At 47.0% G+C, this 12489-nt stretch overlaps 1 protein-coding gene across 1 annotated transcript; it reads right to left on the bottom strand.

Annotated features, from left to right (window-relative positions):
• Positions 1-507: 507 nt before the first annotated feature.
• LOC144988886 (trace amine-associated receptor 13c-like) lies at positions 508-1792 on the bottom strand. The gene is made up of 2 exons (XM_078940186.1): positions 1517-1792; positions 508-1439 (listed from the first exon to the last, which is right to left on the bottom strand). Exons 1-2 carry the CDS (start codon positions 1678-1680, stop codon positions 629-631), a joined length of 975 nt encoding a protein of 324 aa, XP_078796312.1. The 5' UTR covers positions 1681-1792; the 3' UTR covers positions 508-628.
• Positions 1793-12489: the final 10697 nt, after the last annotated feature.

A 12489-nucleotide genomic window follows, 5' to 3' on the forward strand; every position in this document is an offset into this window, starting at 1 on the left:
GTGAAGACTTTTAACACTTCTGATTGGTCAGACTGATGACATGTGATTAAGCCTTCAAGAATGATTGGTGGAGTCGTGGAGACAGTAAAAGCTGCGGGACTTTTCAGATAACAGTGCTGCAGGTAAATCGCGGTGCCGTCATTCTTATCAAAATGCCTTTAATAGAATCAATTAAACACAAAGAAAAAAGTATTTTATGATCTTTCATATTCCTAACTACTCAGTGTTTTATCAGGACCTGTTTGGATGAACAAAGAGCTGATTTCCTGGAGATGGTTAATGTTTTTAGATCAGTTAATGAGGGCAATTTTCCACGGCACACTTGACCATCTCCCACGGCACACTAGGCACACTGGTTGAAAAACACTGCATTAGAGTACGGTGGCCCTGAAGTCCAAATCACATTAACAAATCACTCAGTGCCAAAATAATTTAAATATCAAAATGACAATTAAAACTGCAAAACAAAAAAGAAACCACAAAAGCTTTGAGCTTGAGCTGCCATGACTGCTAAATTTCTGTTCTGTGAAACAACACAATTTCAATTCAATTCAAAATAGGCATAAAGGGCTGAAATGTCATTAGCTGATTAAAATAACAAATATGACACAACCTCCTCTTTGTAACATCACATCATTTTTATGTCTCGAGAGCCAGGCTTCATAACTTTAAAAGTCACAATGATTTTTACAGACTTCCTGAACCAGGGGTAGAAAAGGGCGTAGATCAGCGGATTTATGCAGGAGTTCAGGTAGAACACAGACGTGAAAAAAGCTACATAAGAAGCGTTGACAAAGCCGGCGGGGCCTTCCAGAAGGACACAGTAATACGGAAGGAGACACACAAGAAAAACCAGAACCACCACCCCGAGGGTCCGGGCTGCTCTCAGCTCAGACTTCCTCACCGTCACACCACCCCTCTGAGGCTGAGCTGCAGCTCCAGGCCGGATGGCCCGAATCTGAGACACGGCCGCCACAAACACCCTCACACACAGGACCGTGATGGCCGTGATGGGGATGACCACCGTGATAAAAAGGTCTGAGACATTTTCTGCACTGCTGACGCTAATTACACACTCTCCGAGGCAGAGGTTAGCCTTTCCTGGATGTTTAAGGTTTTCTTTCATCATTACAAAGTCATAGAGCAGAGAGCAGATCCAGCAGAGGGACACAGCGAGCTGAGCTCTGCCCAGAGTGACTTTGGTGGGATAATGCAAAGGGTAACAAATCGCTACATATCGGTCAACTGATATGAGAACCATGTTTCCCACGGAGGAGGAAGTAACAACAACATCTAAAACATAGTAAAAGACACACATCAGGTCCCCCAGATACCAGCAGCCGTCCAGAAAAAAAACCTGGAAGAGAATCAGGAGGCCCACGCAGAAATCAGAGACCGCCAGAGAGAGGATGAGGAGGTTAGTCGGAGTGTGGAGCCGCCTGCAGAACAGGAGGTAGAACTTTGTGACCTCAACATCAGAGTCTTTGACAGTTTTCAGGTTCACATTAAAAGTTACCTAAAGTGCGAGACGGAGACGATGACCAGCAGGTTGAGAGTCACGGTGGTCAGAGAGACGAAGCTCAGCATGAAGGGGATGAGCACAGCAGCAGAGGGAGAAGGCTTTGTCCTCCTGCAGGAGGAGTTGAGGAGTTCTGGGAAACAGAGTTCCACTTCCTCCATCTGAGAGGGAGCTGCTGAGCTCTGACTGCTCCTCGGCCAACTGCAGCCTCTTATGGTCCTTGACAGGAACCCCCCCTTGGTTTGTTACTTGGTTACATGTCTGTAAGGACTACGGACCCTTTTTTATTTATTTATTGTACATTTAAAATTTTCTTGTTAGAGCTTAGCTAAAGCAACATGCAATGAGGCTTTAACGCTTTTATGGGGCTTTTATGGATTTTCATTCGAGGTTTCCAAAGTAAAAAAATGACCAGATCGATTTTGCAGATACTACAGTTATGTCTAAAGTCCTTTGCTACTTCAGAATCTACAGTTCCAAAATCTAGTGTTCTGAAAGTTTCCCAGAATTCTCTGCACAAAACCAATATACATGGATTCTCCCAATATTGGTAAATATAGACCACAATGCACTGTGTTTCAATGATTTTTTGTTAGGAAACATTTCATTTAAATGTTTTTTATAAACCGTTTAAGTTTTTGTCTGAGACTTTAAAAATAATCTTTTTAAAATCTCATTATTTGTAAATCTCATTATTTGTAAATAATGAGATTTTACCTCCATATTTCCCGCAGTGGTGTGTCATGACCGGCTCAGGCTCCACAAGCCCCGGCCGCCGTGTGCTTTACATAGAACACTGCCCGGGCCTCGCTGCACGGGGACCGTACACTGAAGTGCTCACTGCACTCTTTTTCCTATCCGCTGGGCCCCTAGGACCGGTACGACTGTTGCACTGTTTCAAGTCTGCTCGGACCATGTCATGCTGCCCCAGTCAGGCACCAGCCCACGTACAACGGCCGCAAGCCAACTATGCCGATGTCGGCTGCCTATTTCTAAACACGGACCAGGGAGTTAAACAGTTTGTGCAAATCCTAGTCTGTGTTCTGTCATGGCGTCGTGGACGCGACAGACCCTGTAGCTGTAACCCGGAAGTTACTCTCTATCAGGACTAGCTTGAAAGTGGTTTATATTCTTGAGAGAAGAACAGATAGCGTGAGTGGAGTAATCTTCGGGTGAAGATCTGACGTCACCGGAGATGTGAACGGCGAGGACTGGTGGACTATTTCCCAGAGAGCGCGGCGTGGAAACGCGGTGGTCCGAGGATCCAGCGACGTGGACGTCGAGGACGGCGGAACCAACTTGAGGTAAGGCGTGGGCGCCGAGGACGGCGAAACCAGCGTGGAGAGGAACTCTGGACGAAGGAACCAGCGTGACCAATGGTAGGCGGACCTGAAGGTGAGCACAAAGCGTCGTGAGCAAAGTAACTTAGCTTGGTTAGCAAAGTTTAAAAGGCCAGGCATAAGCACCGGAGTGAGTATAACAAACTGGCACTGGATACTGGTGAGAAGAACCCTTATGAAGGCAGTCAGGATGATCGGTGATGCAGGACAGCTGGTTCCAAGCTGGTTCCAATCAGCCCCCCTCCCTCCAGCAGGAGCAGGAGGGAGGGGGGAGGTGACTGACATGCACCGTGACAGTACCCCCCCCTCAACGGCCGCCTCCAGGCGGTCCGGGACGGCGATCAGGGTGGGCCCGGAAGAAGTCGTCCAGAAGGGTACGGTCCAAAATCATGGAGCGGGAGATCCACGAACGCTCCTCCAGGCCGTAACCCTCCCAGTCCACCAGATATTGGAAACCACGGCCCCGGTGGCGGATGTCCAGGACCTGGTGAATGGTAAAGGCAGGAGCGCTGTCGATGAGCCGGGTGGGTGGTGTGGAAGCGTTCGGCGGGCAAAGGGGACTGTCTTGAAAGGGTTTTATGTATGTAGAGATATGAAATGAGGGGTGAACCTTCAAAGCCGCCGAGAGCCGAAGCCTGACGCAGGTCGGGTTGATTATCTTATCGATAACGTAAGGTCCAATATAGCGGGGAGCCAATTTTCGTGAGGTGGATTGCAGTGGTATGTTCTTAGATGAAAGCCAGACCTTTTGGCCGGGCAGGTAGACGGGACCCGCTCTCCTGCGTCGGTTGGCAATCCGACAGTTACTGTCCCGGGTGCGCAGGAGAGCGGCCTTAGCCTGACGCCAGACACGTTGGACACGTTGGAGATGGTGTTGAACGGAAGGGACGGCCAGATCTAATTCATGAGAGGGGAACAGAGGAGGGGAGTATCCGAGAGAAGCTTCGAATGGTGACATACCGGTTGCAGCGGAGGGATGGTTGTTATGAGCGTATTCGATCCATACTGAAACTTGGACCAGCTGGATGGATTCTGGGCCGCCAGACAACGTAGTGCGGCCTCCAGCTCCTGATTGGCTCTTTCAGCCTGGCCATTCGACTGGGGGTGGTATCCCGAGGTCAAGCTCACAGTAGCGCCGAGAGCAGAATGACCGCCAGACCTGTGAAACGAACTGGGGACCTCGGTCGGAAACAACGTCCTTGGGAATTCCGTGATGCCTGAAAACTTGATGGACGAGAATGTCAGCCATTTCTGTGGCCGTGGGAAGTTTAGCCAGGGGAATAAACTGGGCGGCTTTGGAAAAACGATCAACTATGGTGAGAATTACAGAGTTACCTTGAGAGTGCGGCAACCCCGTGACGAAGTCTAAAGCTAGGTGAGACCAAGGGCGCTCGGCGATGGGTAGAGGTTGGAGGAGGCTGGCAGGAGGAGAATTGGAGGATTTGGAACTGGCGCAAACAGTACAGGCGGGGACGAACTCCCTGACATCCTGCTCCATGGAAGGCCAGAAAAACCTGCGTTTTATGAGGTTGAGGGTCCTTTGAACTCCCCTATGGCAGGATATCCGAGATGTATGTCCCCGGACCAGGACATCGGAACGGAGAGAAGAGGGTACATACAGAGAGTTCGTGGGGGGAGGTGGATGATTAGGCTCCTCATTTTGGGCCTGCAAAACACGGGTCTCGATATCCCAGGTGAGATTACCGATGACACAGGTGGGTGGAATGATGGGAGCGACTTCCTGTTGGTCGTGGATGTTGAATTTGCGTGAAAGAGCATCTGCCTTAGTATTACGACTTCGTGGGCGATAGGTGGTCGTGAAGTTGAACCGATCGAAAAAAAGGCACCAACGAGCCTGACGAGAATTTAGGCGCTTAGCAGTGCGGAGGTAGGCGATATTTCTATGGTCAGTCCATACAATGAATGGCTGTTCAGCTCCCTCAAGCCAATGCCGCCTGTGACGGTGTAGAACCGTCAGCTGCCGCTGCAGGCGCACACGCATGCACACACGCTCGCATACATACACACGTGCGCATAGACGCGCACGCTCGGACCCGGTAACACGTCATTTACATCAGCTTACCCTTTTCATTCCGTCCTTATCCCTCTGCAGGTAGCCCTGGGTGCACACTAGGTTGCCGACTCACCATCCCCATGCATACATTAACACGAAGCACACACGACGCCAACATTAACGTTGGTTTGTTTACCCGGAAGTAACCCGGTAACCCGGAAGTGGTCATGGACACCCTGGGTCATGTGACGCATCGGTCACTGTTTGTATTTATTTTTATTGATGATTATTGTTATTTTTCTGTACACGACACAGAATGTTTAGTTGAATGAAACTGTTTATTTCTGTAGGTTTATTTATGTTGTTGAACAATGCAAACACTTCTCCCTGTTTTCTCTTTGGACTGATGGAGAGCAACGCCCAGGAGGAGGGGCTTACCACTTAAAAGAGAACCAGATACAGCTGTCAGTGTGGGAGTCTGAGTGGAGAAGTTGGAGAGTCTGAGAGGAGAATTTGGAGTGTTGGATTGGAGAAGTCTATGTTGGTTAACCTTTGTGGAGCAATTGGTGTGCTCTGTTCTTGCATTAAAGTCAAGAATACTTTCACCTTGGCGCCTCTGCCCAATCATTCCCTGGTGGGACCCACGACAGTTGGTGTCAGAAGTGGGATAAGCAGATGGCTGGCCGCAAAAAGGTGAGACACAGAGGTCTGCGTTCCCAGAAGGAGGAGACGGAACCAACATCGGATGCAGTCCCTCTGTTGTCCAATTCATCCTCTGAGGAGGAGGTGGTAGATCCTGGTGCCTCTGGTGGTTCTCCAGGCCTGACCAAAGGCCTAGAAGGTGACTTGGCGGCTATGATGAGAGACTTCCTCCGTGGACAGCAGCAGCGGGAGGACAGATTCATCGCTGCCCTCCAAGGTTTGGAAGCCTCTTTTTCCAGGGCAGAGCACCATTCTGGTCGGCGGCGTAACATCAGTCCCAAAGCCGCTGGACCAAGCTCAGCCGCAGTGAGTAGCCCAAGGTTGGATCTGCCAACACCAGCAGCAACGTCCCGTCGACGGCATCCAGTGGCACAGGAGGACTCCAGCTGGTCAGATCAACCACAGAGCAGAGTCAGTTTACAGCCACCTGATTGGAGACCTTACATGGAGCCAAAGGTCCCTCCATATCAGACAGGTGAGGACATTGAAAATTACCTGCTACGTTTTGAACGGATTGCCAGGACGTGGAGATGGCCAGAGACTGAGTGGGCATGTCGCCTGGTGCCACTGCTGTCCGGAAAGGCGTTGGAGGCCTACACAGCAATGGACGAGCAGCAAGCCCACATCTACAAGGACCTGAAAGACGCACTCCTGGTAAAATTTGACATCTCGCCAGAGACTTACCGTCAGCAGTTCCGGTCTACTGTGGTGCCATCTGGGGAGAATCCGACTGAGACATACCACCGCCTGAAGGGCCTCTACCGTCGCTGGATCCGCCCAGAGCAACACAGCAAGGAGCAGATCGGGGAGATCGTCATCCTGGAGCAGCTGCTGCGTGTGCTTCCAGCTGACGTGAGGACGTGGGTGAAGGAGCACGACCCGGAGGATGGCCTCACCGCTGCCCGGCTTGCGCTGCAGTATCTCAACGCTCGACGAGGAGCGTCTGCACGGCCGTCGGGTGGGGATCAGCGTCTTCCCATTCAAACCGCTCCACTGAGACCTGCACGGAGAGACTTCCATCAGGCAACGCAAGGTACCAACCCAGCACCTAACCAGCGAGCGGCGGGTAAGGACCTTGTGTGTTTCTATTGCCAGCAGATTGGTCACAAAGCCTCCGTATGTCCAATCCGCAAAACTAAATTCACAGGTGCTTGCTACGCACCCAGGCCAGAGACTGTCACAGGAGCAGGGCCTGTGCACATGGACAAAGACACTTTCCAGCCACTTAAACAGGTGACTGTGAACGGACAGCAGGTTACTGCTATGTTGGACACGGGCAGTTTTGTTTCTCTGGTCAAACAGAGTTTAATCCCTTTTGGTGGACTTGATTATAGCAGGCAAACAAGTGTTGTGTGTGTTCATGGCGACCAACATTTGTACCCAAAAGCGGATGTAACAGTGACCATAAATGAACAATCCTATCTTTTGACTGTCGGGGTGGTAGAGAACCTACCTGTTGATTTAATTTTGGGGTGTGATTTACCTATGTTGGGGGACTTATTAAATGAGGCTGCTGAAACAGCTAAAGCTAATGATGAGCTAGCTGTTACTGTCTCAGCACCTGTGCTAACTAGAGCTCAGGCTAAAGCGGGAATGCAAAGTCTTCCACGTTTGGATGACGATTTCTTTGATGGAGGCAAAGAAATGCCCAGAAAATCCCGTCGTCAAAGACGGTTTGAGAAAAAACTTAAGTTGCTGGATCCTGAGATCACAACAACAGCAGAAACATTTGACATACCAGCTGACATTTCGGCGTTGCGGAAAGAAGACCAAACTTTAAAACCATTGTTTGCCAAGGTGACAACAGAGAGTGACAAATGTTTGGGGAATGTGCGGTTTATTGTTGCTGATGATGTTCTGTATGCAGCTGAAGGTGAACACCTACGGTTAGTTCTTCCAACCACCTGCAGGCCACTCGTCATGCACTTAGCGCACACACTCCCATGGGCGGGTCACCTGGGTCGTCACAAAACCTATCTGCGGGTTAGTTCACGTTTTTTCTGGCCATCAATGTACACTGACATTCAGACGTACTGTGCAACATGTCCTACCTGCCAGAAAACTGCAATAACACACAAGTCTGACAGAGCATTACTACACCCACTTCCTATAATTTCCACTCCATTCAGGAGAATAGCCATGGACATTGTTGGACCTTTACCTAAGAGCAGTAGCGGTCACGAATACATCCTGGTGGTCTGTGATTATGCTACACGGTTCCCAGAAGCTTTTCCCCTGCGCACCATTACAGCTCCTGCAGTCATGAGAGCGTTAATTCAGTTTTTCTCCAGGGTAGGAATACCGGATGAGGAAACCAAAGATGGAGGGAAACCAAAGATGGAGGGAAACCAAAGATGGAGCGACATGGTTGAGCACGTGATGCTGTAGTATCGCGAGAGCCGACGAGAGGAGTGTGGTGAGTTTACTTGGCGGCGCGTAAGTTGTGAACAAACATTTTTGATTTATTTAATTACACCGCCATATTTAAATAATCCAGAAAGTTTAAAAAATAAAAATCTGAAAAAGTTTGTCAAGCATTTGCCAGCCTGGATGACCTGGAGGACCTGGAGGATCTGGAGAATTACATCGACGAGTGTTTCAATACCTGCCTCATGAAGAAATCCAACACCGCCACTCCGTCCACCAAACGCAACCGTCCCGAAGACTCACCGGGGGCTGCCTCCTCCCCAGGCAGCAACATGAGCGACATCCTGGATTCAATTGATAAAAAGCTCTCCAGCCTTGATTGCCGTTTAAATCTGCTGGAGATCCTCCATAAGGAATTCCAAGGTCTGCGAGAGTCTCTGGAGTTCAGCCAACAGCAGGTGCAGGAGCTCGCAGCGGAGAACCAGGCCCTCAGAGAGACCGTGAAGATCTTGGGCCACGACACCGCCCGTCTCTCTGAGGAAAACCGATCCATCAAGGAAACCCTCCTGGATCTTCAGGCGAGGAGCATGAGGGACAATCTAGTGTTCGCAGGGATTCCAGAAGAGGCAGGGGAAGTCCCGGAGAACATTGTTAAGTCCTTTATAGAGGTCCACCTGAAACTCCCCAAGGAAGAAGTCCAGAAGATCTCCTTCCACAGGGTTCACCGGCTCGGAGGAAAAAGGCCGGACAATCAGCGTCCCCGTCCTATTGTTGCTAAATTTGAACATTATAAACAAAAGATGCAGGTAAAAAGCAGAGGGCGCGAGCTGAAAGACACACATTACAGCGTGAATGATCAGTTTCCAGGCGAGATCCTCCGCCGTCGGAAAATCCTCTTCCCGCTGAGGAGGAAGCACCTGTCTGCTGGAGCACGCGCGGTGGTTGCTGTTGATAAACTTTTTGTGAATGGCAAGCTGTTCCGGGACCCAGAGGTAACACCCTGGCTGTGCTGAAGGCTTTCAGAGGCGCACTGACATCTGCGCTGCCCAGAAGAAACCCGCAAACTTATTTAACTAGGAAATAATCGGATCATCAATAATCCACACCTCTCAGGAAAAGTGTTTTTTCTTTCTCTCACATTCATGTTTCTGTTGTTGTTTCGTTGTTTTTGTTTTTTGTTCTTTCTCTTTCCCTCTCTCTTTTCTCTTGTCCCCCCCCCTTCCCATGTCCTCATATGTGAATCAGGTAAAGTCAACGCAACCATGGTGAGTATTTATTTATGCACGGAACGGGCGCGCGCGCATACTAGCGCGCATAAGAGCATGCACACGCGATCCCGCACACACACGTTGATAAACTGCAAAAACCTCACTTAGGCTCACACAGGACGCACATAACATGCAGCTCATAGCCAAGATACGTTCACCCACAACGCATAGCGCTTGTCAGTGTAGCAGGTACGCACAGCGGGCACGCGCACACGGACGGGCACACGCACTATTTAGCCTTGCACTCTCCCGGTTAGAACAGCTATGAGCAGTCTTAACATCGTTAGCTGGAATGTGCGTGGACTTGGTTCTGGGCCAAAGAGATTGAAAGTGTTAAATCACCTGAATGATCTTAAAGCAGATATAGCTCTGCTGCAGGAGACCCATTTATCTTTATCAGCTGGTCAACTCCTGTGCTGTTCCCAGTATCCAGCTATGTATTCTGCCAGTTTCAACTCCAAACAAAGAGGGGTTGCAGTTTTGATTAATAAAAATGTTACATTTACTCATAAGGATACAGTTACTGACCCAGAAGGCAGATTTGTAATCATTAATATATCCATTCAGAATAAAGACTTTTGCATAGCCAGCATATATGGCCCGAATGCTGACGACTCTTCCTTCTTTCACAGATTCTTCACCTCACTCTCAGTTCACTCTGACTCCACAATCATTATAGGAGGAGACGTCAACCTTGTTTTGGACCCTGAACTTGACAGACTCAGCACAGCAGCAAACCAGCGTACATGGCAGTCTGCAAGTATTCTAAAGCAGTACATGAATGATTTGGGTCTCTGCGACGCTTGGCGCTCATGTCATCCAAGCACTAAGGGGTTCACCTTTTTTTCTCCAGTTCACCATTCACAATCTCGTTTAGATTATTTATTAGTCAGTAACTCCCTTTTGAAAGAAATTAAAAGTTCCAACATTCATCCAATTATTATCAGTGACCATGCACCAGTTTCTGTTACTATTTCAAGGGAAGTACCCAGACCCTCGGGTTCAACCTGGAGGTTTAATACGTCTCTGTTAAAAGACCAGGAATTTATTGAATTCTTTAAAAAAGAGTGGGCAACCTTCTTAGAATTCAACGATACTTCTGAAATATCACCAAGTATTCTTTGGGAAGCAGCAAAAGCAGTCATGAGAGGGAAAATCATCTCTTATTCAACGCATAAAAAACGCAAGGAGAAAGCAGATTTATTAGAATTAGGAAATAAAATAAAAACCCTGGAGACTGCTTATGCTGCTTCTGCACAGGAACACATACTGGGCGACCTAAAAAATTTAAAACTGCAGTTAAATGACATCATCAATAAACAAACACAATTCCAGATACAAAGGCTTCGACTGGAAAGATATGAAAACTCAAATAAATCTGGCAAATTTCTAGCTAATCAGCTTAAAATTAATAAAGAAAAATCAACAATCACTTCGATTATGGACCAAACAGGGAATGTCACCCATGACCCGGTAAAAATTAATAATGCGTTTAAAGACTTTTATCAAAACTTATACACTCCACAGATCAATCCATCAGAACAAAGCATCAACTCATTTCTCAACAATATAAACCTGCCCAAGTTAAACGAAGATCAAATCACAAATTTAGACTCTCCGCTCTCGTTGTCTGAGCTTCATGAAGCTCTGTTACTTATGCCTAATGGTAAAGCACCAGGGCCTGACGGCTTTCCTGCAGAGTTTTATAAGGAATTCTGGGAACAACTGGCACCAACGTTTTATAAAACGGTAAAATTTATCAATGAAAGCCAATCTCTACCACCTAACATGAACTCTGCCAACATTATCCTTCTTCTAAAACCAGACAAAGACCCCACGAGTCCTTCAAGCTATCGCCCCATTTCTTTAATTAATGCAGATGTAAAAATTATCTGCAAAGCACTAGCACAGAGAATAGAAAAAGTCACTCCTCACATAATTGACTTTGATCAAACTGGATTCATCAAAGGCAGACACTCGGATGACAATGTCCGCAGACTCGTTAACATAATAGACTTTGCCACCATCAAAAACCAGGAAATGACTATACTATCACTGGATGCTGAAAAAGCCTTTGATAGAGTAAATTGGAAGTTCCTCATTGCTGCCCTCCATAAGTTTGGGTTTGGAGAATCATTCATCAATTGGATCAAAATATTATATCACAACCCCAATGCATCAGTTAGAACTAATAAACAGACTTCCAACAGGTTTTTTCTTGGAAGAGGAACTAGACAGGGTTGCCCACTCTCCCCCTCGCTTTTTGCAATATTTATCGAGCCTCTAGCTGCAGCAATAAGACAGAATGAGAGTATTAAAGGAATTAAAACCAAACACAGCCATCATAAAATTAGTCTCTATGCAGATGACATATTACTGTTTTTAAGTAATATACATTCTGTAAATGAAACGGCAACAATCATTAATGAATTCTCTTCTATATCAGACTATTCCATTAATTGGAATAAATCTGTTTTATTACCACTGAACAGTAATGCGGAGCAAGGACTCACAATACCAGTTAAATCAGGCAATATAAAATATCTAGGTATTTATTTTTCCCCCAAAATATCAGAACTGGTGCTGCTAAACTACACCCCATTACTGAAAAACATACAGGACGACCTAACACGCTGGACCAACCTGCCTTTGTCCCTTATGGGCAAGGTAGCCACGGTTAAAATGAAAATCTTACCCAAAGTTAATTATCTCTTCTCAATGATTCCCACACAACCGCCATTAAAATGGTTCAAAACATTAGACTCATCCATATCAAGCTTTCTATGGAACAATAAACCTGCAAGAATTAGTCTAAAAACTTTAAAATCTGCAAAAAGCTGTGGAGGATTAGAATTACCTAACTTCCACAATTACTTTCTTGCAAATAGATTACAATACATCTTAAAATGGTTAAAAAATAATCCAGAAACCAACTCATGGTTAGACTTGGAACAGGCGTTATGTGGAAAGATCAACCTGTCAGATCTTCCATTTATTAGTCAAATAGTTAAAAAACAGGATTGTTTCAAAAGTATTAATATAAATGCCACTTTAACAGCCTGGTGGGAATTTCTCAAAATATCAAAATCATCAATTCAACCGTGCAAAATGACACCCATCTGGAACAACCCAGACATCCTCATAAACAAAAAAATTATCCACTTCCCAGCTTGGCAAGCAGGGGGCATAAAACAACTAGAGCACATAATTATTGATAGAAGATTCATAACTCCCCAGGAACTTCAAGACAAACATGGAATATATAACTTCTTGGAATAT

Source organism: Oryzias latipes, chromosome 21, assembly GCF_053564925.1.
Source record: "Oryzias latipes strain Hd-rR chromosome 21, Olatipes_Hd-rR_3.1".
Taxonomy (NCBI): Eukaryota; Metazoa; Chordata; class Actinopteri; order Beloniformes; family Adrianichthyidae; genus Oryzias; species Oryzias latipes.

Coding starts and splice junctions, on each gene's coding strand:
- LOC144988886 (XM_078940186.1), bottom strand. CDS start 1,680: ATGGAGGAAGTGGAACTCTGTTTCCCAGAACTCCTCAACTCCTCCTGC. Junction 1,440..1,516: donor GTCTCCGTCTCGCACTTTAG/GTAACTTTTAAT, acceptor CCTGTTCTGCAG/GCGGCTCCACACTCCGACTA.